Here is a 20,281-nt window from a genome sequence, read left to right as displayed (position 1 = left end):
CTCTTCTTTCGAGGTTAATATCATATCATTCATCACTGCCGAGCCGAGCCACGTTTATTAGTGATATCAGGTATTGATACAGAGATCTCAGCAGCTGGTAGATCCAGGTTTGAATCAACGAGTGCGGTCCTCGGACATATTCATGTGCTACTTGGGATAAGTAAGTCAACTCGGTCACAGCATTACCTTGCTCTATTCCCTCCCTACATGCATCCTGTGAATGGCAGTGTTCCACCAGTAAACAAGCAGACATTAGAAGCAACACAATAACATAAGGCGGACCTCGGTACCAGATAGATTTAGTAAATCTATGCAAACACGTACACTGGACAGGTTATACTAGTTCAATTTCCAGGGTCATATACAGCCTTAGTAGTGGAACTGACGAGTCTGGCTGTAAATCTCGTTCACTTCTCGCACGACCTCCCCATTAGCCACAACCTCGTGGTCCCCATACCGGGAGAAGTCAAAGACAATGCCCTGCTCTTTACAGCTGCTCGCAACACCAGCAAAGACTGTTCTCGCGCGCTCTGGAATCTCCAGGTCATACTCTTCCCGATCGTACTCTTCCCAACGCGTTTCGTCATAATCAACAACCTCCAACTGAAAGGTCTGTAGGAGTATCTTGCGCAGGCTGGGGAACTGCTGATGCCTGGCAGCCAGCAGGCGCCATAGCTGGCCCTCGATCATTGAGTAATCCGTGAAATCAACCTTTGTAAGAACAAGAGTCTCCAGGCTCGGGGGCAGAATCTTGTCCAGAGATATACTGGGCTCTGACCCATCCACTGAACCTAGTAGATTATACACCGGCATCCTCAGCTCCTTCAGAACTATAAACTCGACCAAGCTGCCGAACCAATCCTGTGCTTTTGATTCCTGAATATAATCACTATATTCATCCGAAAACTCCTCTATACCAATAGATTTCGTGACACCTACATCATTCAGCCGTAGCTCGCGCAGGCTCCTCTTTTGACACAATAGCGCATCTCGAAAATTGTGACATCGGTAGTTTCTATGGTTCTCGTTTACTTCAGCGATGTTTGTATGCTGGTACTCAAACCGCTCGAGCTGGGCAAAAGCTGGTATAAGCTCGCGCAACCCGTTGTCGAAGTTCGACTCCTGCAATGAAAGCTCACGTATTGGCGATATTCCAGGCCTGAGCTCTAAGGGAATCTCAAAAACATCACCTCTGTCGTCTGGTGTATCGATATCGATACAGCCATCGAGGTGAAGGGCTTGCATGGACGGCAGGGTAAGAAACGGAATAAAGTGCTTAATTGAGAATCTATCGTTCATGTCACTGGCTCTGGTGGAGACCTTCTGCAGCTTTTGCAATGGTAAGCTGCCCTGGGGGGATTTGCTTGCTATCCTTGAGACGGCCCAAACAGTTGTCTCTGTAGCCACGCCACACCAGGTCCACTCCAAGTCAAGAAGCCGTAGATTGGGTAGTAAAACCAGGAGTACTGCCAGCCAAGCAAAGCAATCCATCTCATCTAGCTTCTTTTCCCAGGCAACTAGTTCGTTGTCGGTATCCGTGAAAGATTGTAGAAGCTCGTGGAAAAGGGCCCGGTTATAGAAACCCGATTCGTCATCCTCGCGGCTATGGAGGAATGGGCAGTGGAGTTCTTGTACAAGAGGCCTTAACCGGGGATTCCTCTGCAGACTTTCTGCCAAGGGGAGTATATTATCATGACTCTAGAATCTAATCCTCGAATACACCTGGGCGCATAGGGCGATGTTCCAGTTGCGACAGACTTGCAGCAGCGGCAGCTGATCTGAGGTGTATTCTAGTTCATCTAGTAGTAGGAAGAGGATTTCGACGGGGGGGTTTCTCGCCATGTTGTTGTGGTTGAACGAGGCAGAGGGCATATGCTGAAAGGTTTATCCCCTGGCCTGCTGGGTTGGCAGGCCGCAGTGGCCAATTACAGCCAGCCAAGAAAACACAGCCATGAAGCCAGCACTTTAACTGCATTCGCTCATAATCATAATTATCGAACATAAGGGAACCCCCGCGCTTGGAGTAGCCCTGGCAATCCTCGGGCTGCGACAGCTCCAAAGCAGAATATATAACTCGCCGTTCACCACTTACACCTCACCTCACCTATCGAGTGTTTAATCATGGATGACAGTGAGAATCCCTCTATAATAATAGGAATCGACTTCGGCAGCACCTCCTCCTCAGCAGCATTCCTCCACCCAAACTCCCGCACTAAAGAAATCCAGGCACTCCACTACTGGCCCTCCGCCCTAAAATGGTCGTTCGATCAAGTTCCGCGAGGGGCTGAAATCCAGTCGATCGTGTATTATGACCCCTACATCGAAGTCGTCGGGTGGTCTGGGAATCGAGAAGAGGTCGTCACTGCGCAGGGGAACTTGAAGCCTGGTATACAGGCGACACCGAGTTTCAAAGCGCAATTGTTTCCACCAACGGATGAGTTTCGGAATGGGCTGCTTCCACCCGGGAAGACGGTTGAGGATGTCACGGTGGACTTTCTGTCTCATTTTCGGAGAAGTGTCCTGGAGCAGCCGGAGCTCGCATGGCGGGACAGCAGGGGGAGTTTCCAGTTCGTTATGACTGTTCCAGCGTTCTGGAGTGATGAGACTAGGGGAGAATTCCGTGAAATAGCCAAGATGGCAGGTTTTGACCAGGCTGGTGAGAAGTTGGAGTTGGTATCTAGCCTCGAGGCGGCCTTGTTCAACGCGCACTTTACACGGCCTTCTTGTTTCAATCAAGGTGATAATATCCTTGTTCTTGACTGCGGCGGGCATCTTGTTGAAGGGTCTACCTACCATGTTAAATCGACGTCTCCTCTCAGGATTGACCGCCGAACCTCTGTCTCCGTGGCATCATGTGGCTCTGCCGAAGTAACTCGACAGTTCACGGCCATCGCAGGAAGCAAAATAGATAAAGCCAGATTCCCGGCTCACGGGCGTACAAAGCCTCGAATGCGCCTGCGGGCCAAAAGGGCGTTTGAGAAGGAGTTGGTGTTTGGGGACACGCTGGGAAGGCCGGGTTTCAAGTTTGAACTCCCTCCAGAGATGTCAGATGGATTTTGGGTGGCGGACTTGGGTGTCGAAATGGACTGTCCAGAGGCGGATCTTGTAGAGGGATATATGGTGTTTTCTGAGGATGAGGTTTATTCTTGTTTCGATGCAGTTGTGGAGAGGACACTGGGCCTCGTACGGGAGCAGGTCCAGGCCATGCAAGAACAGAACGTGCAAATACAGGTGAGAACCAAAGTATTGGTTACCTATACATATGCTAACAGCAGCAGAGCTGCCTGCTTGTTGGTGGGTTCAACAGATGCCATTACTACAACCGCAAAGTGAAGTCCGGTATATGGGAGTACGGAGTTACAACCATTGAAGTGAACAACAAGACTGTCCCTTTCGCAAAGGGGGCTGTTTTAGCTGGCTTCATGCCCTAGTTCATTAGCTATTATCTATCCTAGCAATTGTGGCACCTTCACGCAGCCTGGATGATGTTTCCTCCTTGTACTGTTTACAGGTCGTTGGATATTAGAAGATAGGCATTTGACGCCTGAATTGAAGCACCAGTCCAAGCGAGGAGCGCACTATTCCAGATATCATGATCTGTCGTGGCAAGGCAGATGCAGTTCCTATGAAAACAAGTGGACTAGTACATTCCGGGTCAGTAAGTGGGTGAACCGGGATCTGATTTCGCGATGGCACTCCTATTTTATCAGTTAGTTGACCTGAACGTACTAAGCCTGATGCGGCTAGACCTCCATTTCAATGCAGTCAAGTCCTGGTCTCACTTTCACATCATACGGTACCATAATCACCTGCACAATGGACATCCCAAACGCAGTCAACATAGCAATCCTGGGCGGCTGCCCCAGCACAACCAACTTCCTCCACACAGTACACCATCCCTCACCAAGTAAAAACTAAGTAAGCAACTAACAGTCCAAGTTTAACCACGAGAGAATGTCCCGGCTCGCCGATAACACAGTAACCCCCTCTACGCAAAGCTACCACCTCAGAGCAAGCACTCTGGGCGCCGACTCCGACTCGGAAGTAATGGTGGTAACGAGGGAATTCGACTCCGAGCGTCTGAAGAACCCGTACCTCCTGCACTGTTTTGGTACCGGCACGGAGCCGCCTGATGGGTTTATCGTCGTTTATGATCCGTCCTGGCCGTTCTCGCTGGACGAGGCTGAGGGACTTTTATCGGCTGTTGTGGCTGCGTCTTGGGGGCCGAGACTCGTAGAGTTGGAATCCATACGACGGAGGGTTGAGCGGGATATAAAATCTCCATCTTCATCTTCAACTTCAACTTCATTTCCAGGGTTATCAGGGAGAGAGCGGTGGAAGAAGAGGTATAGCAAGTTTAAACCATTCCCGCGCCTCCCATATGACCTGCAACTAGCAATTCTACGGGCCTGTCTAGTGTCGCCAGAACCGATCATCGACCGGAAACCGCATTTAAACGGGATTTGCACGAATTTACTCCTGGTGAATAAGTTCTGCTACGAGGAGGGCGGGAAGATATTCAAAACAGAGAACAGGTTTCTTCCTCTGCCGCCAATTTGCATAGTTGCGGATTCGTCTGCTAGGGATATTTGGGATTCCGGGGAGGATTTAATGCAGAAGGGAAGACAATTAGCAGAGAGGTTTGGGGTTGGGTTTTTTGACATTTCCTGCCAGAGCCGGTCTGATGTGGATGGAGTTGTTATGGGCGTTGTCAGGGAGTTTGTAGCGAGAGAGGAGAGAGTTCTCAGACACCGACTGCAGCAGAACAGACGGTCGATGTGGTCTATTCGGTCTGTTGGAGGTATTTGGAATAGAAGACACCATGAATGATACCCCCCTATTCAACCGAGCAGCTGCACGTTCACTGTGCCGACGACAGATGAGGCTGAATCGGCGAATCGGCCCTGCTTAGCGCTCCCTTAGCGCCGAGGGACAGAAACCTGGCCAATGGCAGCCTGGGTTAACTGTTGGATTTGAAGTTTGGTTGTTTGAAGCGAGAAATCGGACAGGCCGGCCCAGGCACAAGGCCCCAGCGCGAAGCCAGACTTAAAGTCTCTCTCCCTCAAATGAAGAGATATCCGTAGAAAGTAGAATCTGAGAATCTGAAAATCTGAGATACCTACAGTAAGATGGGCCAGATCCAACCCCCGTCACCGCCCCAGGCCACCGCCTCCGACGAGCTGCCTGCCTACAACGAGATCGACCAAGTCCCAGTCCCAGTCCACCAACGCGACGACGACACCATCCAGGCGCTTTCACCAGGCTCAACCTCAACCGCCTACGCCGTCCCCGGCCAGCAGAAATGGCACAGCATCCGGGCCGCCCACCGCGCAGCCGGCACACTCTCCCTCGACCCAACCTTCTCCACCTCCCCCTCCATCCTTGAGGCCTTCCTCACCGCGCAGACCCGTCTCCCCCCGCGCCCCTGCCTCGTCATCCACGGCCACCACAAGGAATCGCGCCGCAGCGGAAACGAGACTAAAACCGAGAACGTCACGGACTTTGACTTCCGGGTTGATCTGACTCGCGCCGTTCTGAGGTGGGGACGCGATGAGCGGTCGGGGCCGCGCCAGCGATGGTCGTATACTGCTGTTGTTAGTGATGGGGATGGACAGAAGGCGTATCGCGGTGGGAGGATTCCTGCGCGTGCAAAGAAGGCTGGGCGCATTGCCCTGGAGGGACCCGAGGGTGATGACGGCGAGGGCCAGAGACTGATGGACCTGGAGAGTGGAGAGGATTATCCTGGGATTAAGGGCTGGTGTGAGCGGTTCTGTGCGGACTCTGCGTCGGTGAAATCGTGCGTCCACCTTTACTATTACTAGTGATGCTGAGCAGTTGCTAATGAAGGTTGATAGGTTCACGTATCGCCGCAATCTACACGGCTTCGATGCAGCGCCTATGCGCACGGCGTTGACATCGCATATCCGCTCGACAGGCTACCAGGGCCATATCAGCATAACCCCGGCGATCGCGAACGGTTTCGTGACGATCTACTCGCCGCATTGGATCAATACCCTCCGGAACAACGCGTTCGTGTACTGGGCATGCATTATCCTGCAGCTGTGGCTGATCACCTGGCCGGTCATCTGGGTCATGGAGCGGCGGTACGAGGTTGTCCGGTCCGAGTGGTTCTCGTCGCAGACTATTGCGGACGCGTCGCTCCCTGGTGGTTCTGCGAAGATTTATGCCGGGGGGCATAGTGAGGAGGCTGCCGCGGAGCTGTGGGCACCTGTTGTTAGGGAGGCTGCGTGGCAGGGGAGATGCCATGGGGAGATTCTGGGAGAGGCAGAGGTGCTGGAGTTGAGGAGGCAGGGGACGCAGCGCAGAGAGGCTGTTCCAGGACAGGCGCAGGATTTGCTACATCGGGGGCAGTCGGTGCTGGGGGCAATGGGGATCAGGAATATCGGGGGGGTGAACGTGTCTGGGGGGTGGGGAGGGGATAGTTCCAGTGCCCGCAGTTCGCGGTTTAGCATTCGGATGGGTTGATCTCTGTATACCTTCCTGTCGTGATGGTACATTATTTCAGACCAGCGCAACTGGTTGAATGTTTATATTTATTGATACAAAGCCATTGTTCGGATGGCCGGATAGCTGCGCTATGACACCGACTAGTGATGTAATCGAGACTCAAACATGATACTGATAGCAGATAATACACGCAGGATCAAACATGATATGGATAACTAACTAGCTCATTCAGTATAGCCTGACAAATGCTCGGTTAATCGTGCAGATCGCGGAATGCTCCCGGCTATCGGACTGTTGGGCTGTTGGAGACTGCGAGTGGGGTTGTCAACCGCCATTTATTTCATTTCATTTCGACCTTCCTGTGTTGTCTGTTCTCTTGAATAGCTGGGATCTTGAATAGCTAGGATCCCTCGTTCAGCCCGTCAGGCTCGTCACTGCGGTGTATTCTATCGACACATGGCAGCGCAAGAAAAAGCCGAGGACGACAATGCGTCGAGACAGGTGCGATCAATCTATTACTTGGGTTAACTTGATTATTCTGACATGACCAGGTCGCAATGTCACATAATGTGGAGGAAAAGGTGTCAGAGAACCAGCTGGTCAACGCTCTGCTATGGGCGCCGCCGCAATGCCGCTGGAACCCTGACAACCCGCCCAAATTCAACATCCTGCTGAACGCGTTATTCGCCTTTGCCGGCACCTTCACCGTTGCCAATCTGTACTATGCCCAGCCGCTGCTCGATCTCCTGGCGGACTTCTTTGGTGTCTCGCAGGAGCGTGCCTCGCTGATCCCGACCTGCTGCCAGGCTGGGTATGCCGCCGGTCTGATACTCATCTGTCCGTTGGGCGACATGGTCAGACGACGGCCGTTTGTCCTTTTATTGACGTTCATCACTGCGACGATGTGGCTGGCTCTCTGCTTTACGAATTCCTACAGCGTCTTCCTGGCGTTTAGCTTCCTCACCTCAGTCACCACAGTCACTCCAGTATCCATCCCTTACCCATATTTACATATTAAACTGGCGTACTGATATTCATAGCAAATCATGCTCCCCCTGGTCGGCGACCTGGCCCCCCCAGCCCGGCGCGCAACCGCCATCTCGATCGTCTCCTCCGGCCTCGTCCTAGGGCTGCTCTTCGCCCGCCTGCTCTCCGGCATCATCGCCAACGCCTCCCACTGGCGCAACGTCTACTGGCTCTCCCTAGCTCTACAGTACCTCATCTTCATCCTCCTCTACCTCTTCATGCCTGACTACCCCTCCACAAACACCAACATCTCCTACCCGCGCATTCTCTCCTCCATTGCCGTCCTCTTCACCAAACACCCCATCCTCGTACAAGCAACCCTAATGGGTCTGCTCACCTCCGCAACCTTCACCTCCTTCTGGACAACCCTCACCTTCCTCCTCTCCGGCTCTCCATACAACTACAACACCCTCACAATCGGCCTCTTCTCCATCGCCGGCCTCACACCCATGTTCTTCAACCCCATCTTCTCCCGCCTCGTCATCGACAAATACACCACCCAGCTCTCCACCACAATCTCCCTCCTCATCGCCATAACCGGCATCGCAATCGGCGCATACACAGGCACATTCACAGTCGCCGGCCCAGTCCTGCACGCCGCCTTACTCGACTTCGGAAACCAGGCGACGATGATCGCGAACCGTGCGGCTATCTATACTGTTGCACCGAAGGCGCGCAATCGCGTGAATACGGGGTATATGGTTGGAGCGTTTGTCGGGCAGCTTATGGGCACGGCGGTGGGGAATCGGGTTTATGCGGCGAGGGGGTGGGTGGTTTCTGGGACGGTGAGTTTGGTGTTTTCGGTTGTGGCGTTGGGGGTTGGGTTGGTTAGGGGGCCGAGGGAACAGGGGTGGATTGGCTGGACGGGGGGTTGGCCTTTGAGGAGGGTTGTTGATGATCCTGTTGCTGTTGCCGCTCCTGCTGCTGCTGCTGATTCTGATACCGCTGGTACTGGGAATGGGAGTGGTGGTGCTGGTGATAGAAAGGGAGAGGCAGTTTGAGTTGGCCATGTTGGTTATAAAATATAGATGACATGTTTCAACATCCCTGGCCTGACCGTAGTGTTGGAACCGTAGGCAGTATTCCCGGGCCGGTCTTCAATCTGGACACCCGTTTAAATTGAGCCATCTAGAATGGTTACATCCAATTAGCCAGGATATGTCGGTAAGCGAGACCAGCAAACCGTTCGGCTCGTTCGGCTCTCGGCCCATAACGACCAATTACTGGCTTCTACAAGATTGTCTCAGAGCCGCCGTCGGCTAGAACAACAGAATGGCCTGTTCGATGCAAAGGCTTTTATGCTAGCCAGCTCGGGGCAGACTCCGCACCCAAAGAGGCCAAAGCCCGGTGGAAATGCCAGTGCGCCATCTCGGAGTCGCTGCCTATAGGTGTGATTAAGCCAGTGATTTCTGATCTAACAGGTGGAAGCTTCTTTGTTAGCCAATTTAGCCAGATTATTAGCTAGTTTTTCCGCCTGTCAGTGTCAGCTACCTTTGTGGCAGAACGCTGCGTAGAATATATGGGGATCGGTCCCACCATCGACTCTGATCTGCGCTGTCTCTGATCTTCTCCAGTTTCTTCTCCGCACTGAGCTGACTGACTGCAGACTGACCATGGGGAAGGGCTACACCATCGGCCTCGCTGCCTTTGCAGCGACAGGGAGTTTTCTGTTTGGTTATGACTCGGGCGTTATGACCGATGTGATTGCGTCGCCGCATTTCCTGAATTTCTTCAACACGACCAAGACGTCCTCCATTATCGGTGCTATTAATAGTACTTTTTCTGGTGGCGGTGCGGACATCCCTCACTCTCCTGTCTTTCCCCTCTCACTCTTGATAACGGCTCTAATAACACGTTGTTTAGCATGCGTTGGAGCCCTCACAGCCGGCCTGACAATCGACCGTCTCGGTCGACGAGGCACAATCCAAATAGGCGGGTTCATTGCCATGATCGGTGCGATTCTGCAGTGCGCTGCGAAGAACCTGGCCATGATTCTCGTCGGGCGGATTATCGCTGGCTGGGCCGTTGGGATTCTTAGTATGTCGGTGCCGGTTTATCAGGCTGAGTGTGCGCATCCGCGGAGTCGTGGGTTGTATGTTCTTCCATATTCCAAATGTATAATGAGTTAGCTCTGATGGTTTCAGGATTGTTGGCCTGGCGCAGCAGATGATCGGTGTTGGATTTATCGTCAGCACGTATGACTATGGCCCCCAGACTGAATCAGCGTGAGGTGGTGATTGATTGATTTCTATAGATGGATTGGTTACGGCTCTCTACACGCCCCCGACACAAACTCCGTGCAATGGCGGTTCCCACTCGCCTTCCAGGCCCTCCCAGCCATAATGCTCGCCATCGGCATGTTCTTCCTCCCCGAGTCGCCCCGCCATTTGATCGAGAAGAACAAGGACGAAGAGGCAATGAAGATCATGAGGCGGCTGCACTATGACGGCACGAACGAGGACTGGATCCAGGGCGAGTTTGTCGAGATCAAGACGACTATTGAGGCTGAGAAGGAGATTACGGCGCCGGGGTGGTTGGTTATGTTTCGGGTGCCGCAGTGGCGGAAGAGGTTATTGTATGTTCTGTCCCTCTTCTTGAAATTGATGGCGGAGGCTGATTTGATAGGCTTGGAACCCTGGTGCAGGTGTTCACCCAGATGACCGGTATCAACGTGATAAATTACTACCAGAACATCATGTAAACCTTCCCTCTACCCATGATACTGATACAACATCCCTAACTTGAACAGGTACGAGGCCCTGGGTATAACCGGTAACCGCGCCACCCTCGTGACAGGAATCTACAACGTCGTCGGCCCCCTCGCGAACCTGGTCTTCATCGTCTTCCTCCTCGACCGCGTCGGCCGCCGCCGCCCCCTTATCTTCGGCGCTGCAGGGATAACGCTAGCCCTCGTCTGCGAAGCGGCCATAAACTCGCAAAACGAAGATGGCACCCGCCACGGATACAGCGTTGGCGGCGTGTTCCTGTTCTTCTGCGTGACCGTCATCTTCTCTTTCTCGTTTGGGCCGGTCAGCTGGGTGTACATGTCTGAGATCATGCCGATGCAGATCCGCGGCAAGGGGAATGCCTTTGCGACGGGCATTGGCAATTGGGCCGTTAGTACGCTCTGGAGTCAGGTTTCGCCGATTGCTTTGGGCAAGATTGGTTGGAAGTTTTATTTTTTGTTTGCCGGGTGGAGTGAGTCCTCTTCCTTACTTGCCTTTCTTACCTGATTTACTCTTGTATCTTGGCTTGTTGTACTTTGGTGGCTAACGGTTGTAGATCTTGTTGTGACGATCCCGACGATTTATCTCTTGTTTATGGAGACCAAGCAGAAGACGCTGGAGGAGATTGATTTGCTATTTGGTGGTAGAGCTCTTGGGACGCTGAGCAACGATCTCAGTGGGAAGGGCTTGGAACCGGCGCAGGGAGAAGCAGAGCAGGTCGAAAAGGTCGAGAAGGCACCAAATGTATAGCAGAAGCTCGTCAGGTAGAGAGTGCATCAAATTAGCTTCCTAATATAATGCATATTTTCACTCTGCGACAACCAGATCCCGTATGCCAGCATTTTTATACTGCTTGTATACCAGCACCCTGGCAGTGGCAAAGAGTCGTCAATGGAAGATATAGTAGAAACATATAACTAATCTGCAACATAGATCTCAATACCCCATTCCTACGCCGTATCCAACAAATAACAAAATCAATGCTTCCACTCCCGCCCATCCTTATTCGAGTACGCAATCACAGACCCCAACAACAACCCACACACCATCGCAATGCTAATCGTCAGCGACACCATCGCGCAGCAGAACCGCTGGTACCGCATCTTGTGCTGCCGCGCTATAAACCGATCGCATGATTCGCAGTGGGTGTGGGGTTGGAATGTCGAGGGTGGTGGGAGGGGGTTCAAGGTGCGGCATCCTCGACGGGACGATGGCTGGCATTCGAGCTGGCTGAGGTAGGCGTGGTGGTGGTCTTGCGGTGGTTGTTCTTCGTCTGGGATGGTGTCGTTTTGGGGGACGGAGGAGTACTTTTTTTTAATGTGGTTAGTTTTTGATGTTTTAGCTGCTCGGTCGGGTGGTACGTACCCCCGAGATAGGGTTTTGCGGTGGTCGCGGGTCTAGGTCTAACTCCTCGTAGGGAGGGACGGATTCCGTGTCGGAGGTTTTGGGGATTTCTTCGTAGTGCATGTTCTCTAACAGGGATACTGGTTGATGATACTGGTTTGTTTTTCAGGAGGTGATGCGGGGATGTTTTATGCGAGCTGAATGGTGTTGCCTGTTCAGCATCCATGCACTAAAATCTGACATTGTCACGTCCGAGTTTAAGCAAGTAATAACGCAGTCTGTTATTGTTGAAAGCTTATAAATGCCTACATGGTCAGTTAATGTGTACACCGTTTGGCGTCAATATAGCATATACAGCAGACTCAATCTAAAGCTTCGCATCCTTCTTCTGCACCCGAATCAACGCCCTTCCATTGCTAAGCACAACCTGTCCGTTCTGGTTCTTCGTCGCAAACCGGATCTCCTCAAACCCATCAACGACCTCTCCAGTCCGCCACATCTCCGTCGTAAGCTTATCGCCCGGTTTCACCGGCGACGCAAACCGCGCCTGGAACTCCTTGAAGTTCTTCGGGTCGCTGCCGCCGAACGCCTCGAGCACGCTGTGCGCAGTCGCGTTCCAGCTGTAGAGCCCGTGGATGATGACACCGCCGAAGCCCATCTGCTTCCCGGGCTCGGGCGTTGCGTGGAGGGGGTTGTAGTCGCCGTTTAACCTGTCTATATTAGCAAAGCTCGGAGGATTTATTGCAGCACATACCGATAGAGCTGGGCAGTCTCAGTCGTCGTTTGGTTCTCAGTCACGGCATCTGGCTTGCGACCCTTGGGAGGGGGGTAGTTTGGTGTCGCGGGGCCTGCAAGTCAGTCAGTAACTCGAATTCACAATAAACCAGGATGATAAAACAAACCCTTTGGTCCACCCCATCCGCCTTGTCCAACATAGAACGCACTACTGTTTACAATCGAGTAAACCTCTCCAGACTGCGCATCGACAATCGACTGCTCCGTCTCAACAACCGACGCCTTGCCCTTGTCGTACACGCCGACGACCTTGTTGCGGAGCTCGAATTTCCGGCCTGCGCTGCTGGTCGGCAGCTGCTTGAGCACGGTGAGCTTGCGCTGGCCGTCGACGACGCGCCGGGCGTCAAAGTTGGGTACGCCCGGGATGGGGCTGCCTTTTGAGCGGCCGTAGAAGTCGGTTACTTCTTGGTCGGTGAGTTTGAATGCTGCTCCTATCAGTACATTACCGCCTGGATAGGACGGACGGCGTACGCAGGATAATAGGGTAGGTAGGGAAGACAGCAAAGTTCGGGTGCAGTTCCTAGTCTGTCAGAACAGTTCCAGTGTCCATTTAGTGAAGCTTACGAAGAGAAAGTGCAGCTCGTTGGAGGTCGCGCCGATGCTGTTTGCGAAGAGCAGGGCGTCGCGCTTGAGCCAGGAGACCTCCTGGGCGGGGAATTGGTGGCCGGCGCCGGGACCAGACATGTCGAGATGAGTAGAACTGTATATTGAAAATTGTCAGATGGGTAGAGTGAGATGGAAAGGAAAGAGTACTTAAACGGTCGGTGTTGATGTTATGCGGGGACGGGCCTCGGCTGTGGAGAACCTTAGGCCGAGCTCCCGGTGACAGTTCGGCCGATTACTCATCATCTCCGTCCGATGTCGGAGATTGATATACTGTATTCTTTATTATGATTTCACATCAAGACAAGGGATTGTTCACCTGCCATTTGTAGCTCTGGAGCCTCTCCTCGCAAATGTTGTACCGGCGGGCATCTTTCTGCCATTTGCCCAAGGTTCATGTTGTTACAGTAAGCAAAGTACAGATCATGGCCCGGATACAACACGGGAGGCTGTTAGAGACTTGTTTTGTAAGAACATTCACTTGAACAGCTAATCTCAATAGTGTCATGTATAAAGTTGATAAAGGAACAACTGATCATTATATAGGACATGCAGGACCTGTATACTTATATGGCATGCTTCACCAAGTAAGTTTGTGATATAACTAATCGGTTCTAACCGAGCTGGATCCTGCTGCTGCTGCTCGGGGATGCAGCTCTCCGTGGTTATAAAAAAGGTGTAACTGTAAGTGTCATGACCGCCAAGGCCGCGGCCGGTTTATCCATGCGCGGTGTCAATGTTTGGGGCCACGCTTCTGAATAATATGCACCTTGCAAGTCTTCCAGTGATTGGTGTTATAGGGAGTAGTGGACGCCGTCATGTCTCTTTGTGTTGGGCCTCTGGCTCCGTAAAACTTATAGTCTTCCACCACCATGAATTAGCCTACTAGCGATATTAAGTCATCCTCATTCTTGTTCTTCCACCTTGTATTTACTGGTAAGGAACATTCTTTCCCTTTTCCCTTTTTTCTTTTTTCTTTTTTCTTTTTTTTGAATTCTGGCCATGGAGATGTCTGTCGAGGGTCTATATCCGAGCCTGCTGTTTGAAATATACAGACATAATCCTGATCTGATTCCTCGACTCTTCCCCGAGAACTGATGGGATTAAATCCTGGGCTCAGCCTATACACTTCAACAAAGTCAATACGGCAGTCAACCGTCTGATCCAAGAAGCATCCTCCGCCGAGTGCTATTCCCGCTTCTTGACTGGTGGACTGGACGAATTCGGGGGCTACAAGGTCGATTATTGGCATCTCGCGAAGGATCTACAGTCCTGGAAAGCCCAAGTTGAAAATCTTTATTCTTCATGTTACAGTAGGAGTAAAAATCAGTTGTCAGGTGGGATCGGGCATCTGCCGATCAGTGAGGGTAAATTGAAAAGTTGTTATTTTCGCCTGAAAAAAGGGATATGAATACTTTGTAAAGGTCATACCTGTTAGCTCTGACTCAATCTATCAAACGCGGTACATTGACGAGATTTCCAATTAGTCGGCACCTTTCGGTCCTGCCAAACATAGAAATGGAATGTATAGGGTCGTATTACTCTGTAGCGTGCTCATATTGTGGTATTCTAGCTGTCATATTCGATAGCAGGTTTCAAAGCACCTGATGGGTGACCTGTGGCCTAACCCCAGGCAAACCGACGCAAGAAGGCATGTTGTGAGTCGTAGCAAAATGCCCGTGTCCAATACTCTATCAATAACCGTATGTCTAACCTTAATACCCTACTGGGTTTACTCCCACACACACATTCCCCATCGTCTCTGTCGACGGATGTACTGACTTTTCTTTGTGATTGGCCGCATCGCATAACTTGCCTTGCAGGACCGGCCAGGTTTCTTGTGGCGCCCTGAAATTGTCAATAGAAGACTGCAGCTTGGTGACATTGGTATCTGCCCCTGCGCCGAAGCCAGCCCTCTAGGGTTAGCAATCACACGCATCACCCACCAACTTGCAAACTACCAAAACTACCGCAATCTCCTCTATTACCCTGATAAGAGAGGACAGGATGAAGACCAAAAGAAGACGCCCAGCTATCGCACAGTCTTCACGGCGTTCAACGGCCTCATCCTTACCCAACCCTAGCGCTTCGATGTCGAATCGCACAGCAGCATTAAGCAATGGTATCATCGAGAGACCAAGCACATCTTTAAGCCATCTGTAATCTATATTCATGTGAAATGGCTGGTAAGAAGATTATACACGTCGTTGTTAGCGGCCTCCGTCCCAAACGCTTCATACAACAGACTATCGTTTATAAACGTCAAGCCATCACCATAGAACTCCTGACTCGGTGATGGACGTTCCCAGCCTTGGCCATGGATATGACCGCCATGAAGCGGAGTACCAAGCCCTGTACCAGGGACAGATGCTGCGTCAACGGCAGCTTTGTTATACCCGACGGTCTCGTGGTTGTAACTATGCGCCGGCTTCACGTAGTCTTCAGCAGCAGCCTCCGCCGTCATCTTGGCCAGCATCTTCTCCAGGCCTGCCGCAATATGGTGAAGCACATGGCGATCCGACGTGACCGAGCTCTTCAGCAGTATAACCATGTTCTCCAGCAGCCGCGACACGTTCACGTAGCTGTGCTCAATGTTGAAGCCCATGATGCGGTTCCACTTCGTGGCGACCTTCATCAAGAACACTGACGCAAACGCAATCATGGTGTGCACATACAGTGGCGTCCCAACGAGTGCTCGTCGCATATCCTCCTCTTCCAGTACAAATGTCAAGATGCTCGCTGCTGCTGAGATGGCTATGTTCGTGAGCTCCTTACGCTCCGTCGACAGCCGGCCCGAGTGCAAACTCACCCCCCTTACGGCGAGGATATTGAGCTGCAATTTCGCAAAGTAGCTGTAGAGGATGATGCCCTTGGGCGGGAACGTCCCAATGAACCCGCTTGTCTGCTGTCTCGCGTACCACCGCATCCGCCACTGCTCAATCTCGAGGTTAAAATTCCGGACATCCATCAAATCTTCCTCCGAGAGCATCGAAGCATAAGAGTCGTACGAGACGCTCGTTGTCGCTGTTCGAATCGCGCGCGGATCAGGGAGACGCCGTTCCGCAAACCGGTCGTATACCCGCGTCAGGATCTGCATAAGAGAAACCTGCGACAGAATTCGCGCATCAAGGGTGTCTGCAAAAGGCGACGCGAGGAAGAGCTCGTGCTCGCGAATCTGAGTGGACTCGGCGATCATCGGAGGACGGCCGTAGGCGATACTGAAGTGGTGGTCGCATACGTACAGCATGTACCACAGCCGTGCCCGGAGAAAGTGTTCGCGATCGCCTTCTAGGGCTTTCGTAAACGACTGGTGGATATTCAGCTCTGTCGCGATGCGGATCGCATGCCCAGACAACTTCCACGAGACGTCTGATAGCCAAAATGCAGCGATGCAAAGACCCCGGACGTCGTCTATACTGTGGTACCGGGAGAACATGGACGAGGATATCAGTGACAGAAACTCTTTATAGCACTTGTCGAATGTGTCGGCACTTGTTGGAAGGTGTAACGCCGTGACGGCGAGGATCGTTGCCGTCAATAGTTCTGATGATTTGCGGATCGAGTTGAATGACGGATGTGTTTGCTCCAGACCGACCCAGAGATAGTGATTTAACGAGGTGTGGAATCTGATCAAATCAGCACTGGACTTTTTCCTCGCAGGGGATCGACGTCCGCACGTTCTGTACAACTCTTCCGCTTCGTATTCGGATATCACGCCCCGCGAGATGAAATCGTTCAACTCCCCTTGCGCGCCTGCGTGTGGTCTTGCGGTTTTAGCCTTGTTACTGCGAATATTCCTCAGCCGGGTCACTTCGTAGAGGCTTCCCATCGGCTCCTCCACAGTGACAGCCCCGTCCCGGTGATCGCCATTGGGAGCTGGTTCGAGGGAATTCTCTCTCGTCATGGCCATTTGGGTATTGTCCTCTCGAGTTGAAAGCCCAGCCGGACTTGTCGTGCTCAACGGCGTACTGGTAAGGGGAATGTGGACGGGGTGGCCGCCATCCGGAGATGTCGAATGTGATTGCTTGAAGGCAAGTAGAGCATCTAAGCTTTCTCTCATGCGCTTCATTTCCTCTGTCATGGAGTCCATCTTCTGCCTATAGGTTGCACGTCAGCGCAAGTTCCAGCATACCTGATGGTGTGCCTTACTCGTATCTGTCAGTGATACCAGTGGCTGCTCCGTCGCCATCTATCTGCACTGCATATGATGCAGGCCGAAAGATGCAATGCGCCTTTCTCCGCAGGCATTGTCGACATTTGCGGTCCCCTGGAAACACCTCGCATTTCATCTTCAACTTCTTGCACTCGAGACCTTGACCTCAGTTAGCCGTTGTGATTGTCAGGGCCTGTCGCTGAAGCCTACAAGCCTTGGACTTGCGCCCCGGCCCCCCAGCAACCATAATTTTCCCGCCGGACATGACGCCCTTCTGTTTGAGGTCTGTCTCAACTTCTGCAGCCGGCGACGAGCCATTTTCAATCCGTGTCTCTTCAATCGCGTCCATTTTGGGTAGTTGTGAAAAGAGAACGTGTTGCTCTCGTGATGGGCCCCGGGAAATCGGGAAATGGCCTGCTTTTGGAGACCCCAATCACCCTTGCGCCCCCAGAGTCTGACTCGCTGGTCTGCGGAGAAAGCGGGGTAAGCGGGAACGTCTGGAGACGAAGCGATTGAAGCACGAGTCAGGCTTAGTTTGGCGCCGGTTATGCCAGCATGCGTTGGTAGCCCCATATCCACCAAGCCACAGGATGACGGTCTTGATTGTCGAGTTTCAGAGTTCCAAAATATGCTTGTCCATTAGCTAGCATCGGTAGTAAGTTTGAAGCCCGCGGCGACAGTCTAGTTGTAACACAGCCGAGACAGGCAGTTTCTGTGGGTTACCACTTGAAAGAAGGAAGTTCCGAGCTGGCGAGAGTTACCAGCGAACCAGCAAATAAGCCCAAAAAATAATAAGAGAGACTTCAGTCACAAAGACACAGATACGAGAGGACTTTCCATGATGCTATACGCATTTTATGAGGATGTGTGTGAAACGTAGTAGAGTGTTTTTGATTAGCTATGGGGCTTTTCTGGAACGCATGGTTTGTTTGTAATGCCTATGCTGTGCACATCAAACTTGATATTTGAAGGCTCCAGTGTTGGCCCTGCCGACTGACTGCCCTTCATCATGACCAACATTCCTCTCAACATGCTCGCTCGACATTTTGGCGACTCCCGCCTCCCTGGTGTAAGAGGGCGCACTATCCTCCAACCGTTTGTTATCTTTCTTCAGGATGAAACTCAAGATCACAGTGCTCGCCACAGTCAGTACCGTCAGGGCCAAGTTGACAGACCAGGCGGTCGTGTAACGCGGTCCATCACTGTCCGGGTATAGGTATGGCGTCCAGACGAGAGCAAGGTTCCCGATCGAGTTGTTCATGGCGAGACTAATGGCGCGCTTCTTCTGAGGTCTAGCACCGATGTTGGCCATCCACGCATTGCTGATCTGGAAGCACCCGTACGTCCCCGGAAGCATCAGGAAGAGGGCGAAGTAGCGAGCCCCGATGTTGGTAGTGGCCATGGTGATGATGATGCCAGCGATTGCAACCAAACTGGGGTAGACTATATGCGGCGAGCGTGTGCTGCTTCGGTCGGAATACCATGTGTTGAAGAGACAGAACGCGGCGGTGAAAATATAAGGCGGCGCGGTCAGGAGCAGAGTGTGGATGGTCGAGAATCCGAAATTCTCGACGAGCGTCGGGAGAAAGTTGGTGAGAGACTGGTCAGGGGTTAGCACTGGCACTCGAAGGTATTGCAAGTTGACGGAAGGGGGAACAAACAGCCACGGCCTGCAAGCACATCTGCCCAAGAATGCACAGCCAACCCCGGTGGTCTTTGGCGGCCAGCTTGAATGCTGTCTTGGTGCTGATATCTTCCTCTTCGCTACCCGCATCTTCGACAATTCGCATAATTCCAAGTGCCTTCTCCTCCTCCGACAGCCACCTGGTCGTCGCTGGCCAATCGGGGATGACAAATCCGGTGATAATGGCGAAAACGACAGTGGCCGCGCCCTCGATTATGAAGAGCCAGCGCCAGCTCGCAATGCCGTTGTTCTTAAAGGCCGCAGCTATGCCGGCAGCGAAGAGACCGCCGAATGCACCAGCCACCATGGCCGAGCAGAAGAATATTCCCAGGCGCAGGCCCAGCTCCTTTCGGGTGTACCACCCACTAAACAGAAATGCGCAACCGGCGAAGAAGGGCGCCTAGGCAATGTTAGGACGACATCATCTATGTACGTAAAGGAGTGCATACCTCGGTGACTCCAAGAAATAACCGGGTGGCCGCCAGTCCGCTATCATGGATGTAAGAATACGAGTCAGGATATATCCCAGGATATATTTCACACACCCGAAGCCTTGAACAGCACCTGTAGCACCACTAACAACGCCCCATGCGCTGCTTCTGTCAGCACAATCCAAATCGTTCCTTGGATACCGGTCGGGCGTAGACTCGTCTCGTGGATGGAACTTACATCATACAGCCGGAGAGATAGAGACTCGGTCGGCAGTAGCTCAAAGCCATGTTGCTAGGGACTGGGAAGTATGATTATAGTCGCGCCATCATTGTAGGGTCTGAACAAAAACTCACCCTGCATCACGATGTACCCGATGAAGGTTATGCTGAGTACAACGTTGTATTCAACACCCTTCAATCCCAGATCATCCTCTAGGCCTTGAACTCGAGCCTGGGGCAATGCGTTTCTGTCGACGTAGTTCAACAAATACATGATAATCGATCGGACTGTTAGACCCTTGCAGACCAAGGTGCTTCTTCGTTCGGCGGGACTCACAAGGATAGGTAGAAGTCGAAAATCGACTTTTCTTAGGAACTTTTTCTCCCGTCGCGCTCTTTCCTCCGGCGGCCATGCTGAAACAATAGCGGTGTAGTCGACCGCGGCGGATGCCGTTGCGATCTCTTGAGCGGCTGTCATGTTTCTGAATATCTTCGGCGGCCAAGATGTTTGGAAATGCTAGGAGGGAGAGAGGAGTACACGTGAATGCAAAATTGCCTTCCATATTTTACACAGGGGAACTATTGCCAGACAGTGATGATCTTATATTCCACTCGGAGTATCTCAGCCAAGGACCAACAGGCTGCCAGTGCTGTGCTTGGCTCCTCGTCTCTCATATCCTTTCTGGGGTTATCCGGGGCAGCCCCATTCTCCAGACAATCCCCGTTCCATTGTTCCAGGGTCGGGCGACGTCCGGGAAATTGGAAAACACAACATCTCGTGTCCTTCACGGGCTACTACTAGTATGTGTGGGCCTAGCTCCGGGGTTGTCCC

General features: G+C 52.3%; 11 protein-coding genes across 11 annotated transcripts; 6 read left to right on the top strand and 5 right to left on the bottom strand.

The window, feature by feature from the left end:
- Positions 1-369: 369 nt before the first annotated feature.
- On the bottom strand, positions 370-1,842 carry APUU_30136S (uncharacterized protein; the record flags this gene model as incomplete). Its single annotated transcript, XM_041701195.1, has 2 exons — positions 370-1,666; positions 1,721-1,842. 2 exons carry the CDS (start codon positions 1,840-1,842, stop codon positions 370-372), a joined length of 1,419 nt encoding a protein of 472 aa, XP_041554105.1.
- Positions 1,843-2,121: 279 nt separating this feature from the next.
- Positions 2,122-3,431, top strand: APUU_30135A (Hsp70 family protein; the record flags this gene model as incomplete). The annotated part of the gene is made up of 2 exons (XM_041701194.1): positions 2,122-3,231; positions 3,279-3,431. The coding sequence occupies 2 exons, from the start codon at positions 2,122-2,124 to the stop codon at positions 3,429-3,431; spliced, it is 1,263 nt and encodes a 420-aa protein (XP_041554104.1).
- A 385-nt stretch (positions 3,432-3,816) lies between these two features.
- Positions 3,817-4,830, top strand: APUU_30134A (uncharacterized protein; the record flags this gene model as incomplete). The annotated part of the gene is made up of 2 exons (XM_041701193.1): positions 3,817-3,888; positions 3,940-4,830. The coding sequence occupies 2 exons, from the start codon at positions 3,817-3,819 to the stop codon at positions 4,828-4,830; spliced, it is 963 nt and encodes a 320-aa protein (XP_041554103.1).
- A 299-nt stretch (positions 4,831-5,129) lies between these two features.
- Positions 5,130-6,486, top strand: APUU_30133A (uncharacterized protein; the record flags this gene model as incomplete). Its single annotated transcript, XM_041701192.1, has 2 exons — positions 5,130-5,797; positions 5,856-6,486. The coding sequence occupies 2 exons, from the start codon at positions 5,130-5,132 to the stop codon at positions 6,484-6,486; spliced, it is 1,299 nt and encodes a 432-aa protein (XP_041554102.1).
- Positions 6,487-6,924: 438 nt separating this feature from the next.
- On the top strand, positions 6,925-8,495 carry APUU_30132A (MFS transporter; the record flags this gene model as incomplete). The annotated part of the gene is made up of 3 exons (XM_041701191.1): positions 6,925-6,969; positions 7,020-7,454; positions 7,509-8,495. 3 exons carry the CDS (start codon positions 6,925-6,927, stop codon positions 8,493-8,495), a joined length of 1,467 nt encoding a protein of 488 aa, XP_041554101.1.
- Positions 8,496-9,107: 612 nt separating this feature from the next.
- APUU_30131A (sugar porter family MFS transporter) lies at positions 9,108-10,970 on the top strand (the record flags this gene model as incomplete). Its single annotated transcript, XM_041701190.1, has 7 exons — positions 9,108-9,285; positions 9,358-9,586; positions 9,639-9,689; positions 9,749-10,069; positions 10,120-10,191; positions 10,244-10,692; positions 10,777-10,970. 7 exons carry the CDS (start codon positions 9,108-9,110, stop codon positions 10,968-10,970), a joined length of 1,494 nt encoding a protein of 497 aa, XP_041554100.1.
- Positions 10,971-11,197: 227 nt separating this feature from the next.
- Positions 11,198-11,687, bottom strand: APUU_30130S (uncharacterized protein; the record flags this gene model as incomplete). The annotated part of the gene is made up of 2 exons (XM_041701189.1): positions 11,198-11,527; positions 11,586-11,687. 2 exons carry the CDS (start codon positions 11,685-11,687, stop codon positions 11,198-11,200), a joined length of 432 nt encoding a protein of 143 aa, XP_041554099.1.
- Positions 11,688-11,931: 244 nt separating this feature from the next.
- On the bottom strand, positions 11,932-13,043 carry APUU_30129S (putative peroxisomal dehydratase; the record flags this gene model as incomplete). Its single annotated transcript, XM_041701188.1, has 5 exons — positions 11,932-12,274; positions 12,319-12,412; positions 12,467-12,784; positions 12,831-12,879; positions 12,924-13,043. The coding sequence occupies 5 exons, from the start codon at positions 13,041-13,043 to the stop codon at positions 11,932-11,934; spliced, it is 924 nt and encodes a 307-aa protein (XP_041554098.1).
- A 1,592-nt stretch (positions 13,044-14,635) lies between these two features.
- On the top strand, positions 14,636-15,046 carry APUU_30128A (uncharacterized protein; the record flags this gene model as incomplete). The annotated part of the gene is made up of 2 exons (XM_041701187.1): positions 14,636-14,665; positions 14,786-15,046. 2 exons carry the CDS (start codon positions 14,636-14,638, stop codon positions 15,044-15,046), a joined length of 291 nt encoding a protein of 96 aa, XP_041554097.1.
- Positions 15,047-15,132: 86 nt separating this feature from the next.
- On the bottom strand, positions 15,133-17,464 carry APUU_30127S (uncharacterized protein; the record flags this gene model as incomplete). Its single annotated transcript, XM_041701186.1, has 3 exons — positions 15,133-17,059; positions 17,112-17,274; positions 17,326-17,464. The coding sequence occupies 3 exons, from the start codon at positions 17,462-17,464 to the stop codon at positions 15,133-15,135; spliced, it is 2,229 nt and encodes a 742-aa protein (XP_041554096.1).
- A 603-nt stretch (positions 17,465-18,067) lies between these two features.
- On the bottom strand, positions 18,068-19,927 carry APUU_30126S (uncharacterized protein; the record flags this gene model as incomplete). The annotated part of the gene is made up of 6 exons (XM_041701184.1): positions 18,068-18,715; positions 18,777-19,199; positions 19,249-19,288; positions 19,345-19,392; positions 19,469-19,529; positions 19,585-19,927. 6 exons carry the CDS (start codon positions 19,925-19,927, stop codon positions 18,068-18,070), a joined length of 1,563 nt encoding a protein of 520 aa, XP_041554095.1.
- Positions 19,928-20,281: the final 354 nt, after the last annotated feature.

Source organism: Aspergillus puulaauensis, chromosome 3 (assembly GCF_016861865.1).
Source record: "Aspergillus puulaauensis MK2 DNA, chromosome 3, nearly complete sequence".
Classification (NCBI taxonomy): domain Eukaryota; kingdom Fungi; phylum Ascomycota; class Eurotiomycetes; order Eurotiales; family Aspergillaceae; genus Aspergillus; species Aspergillus puulaauensis.
This window is presented reverse-complemented; position numbering and strand designations above follow the sequence as displayed.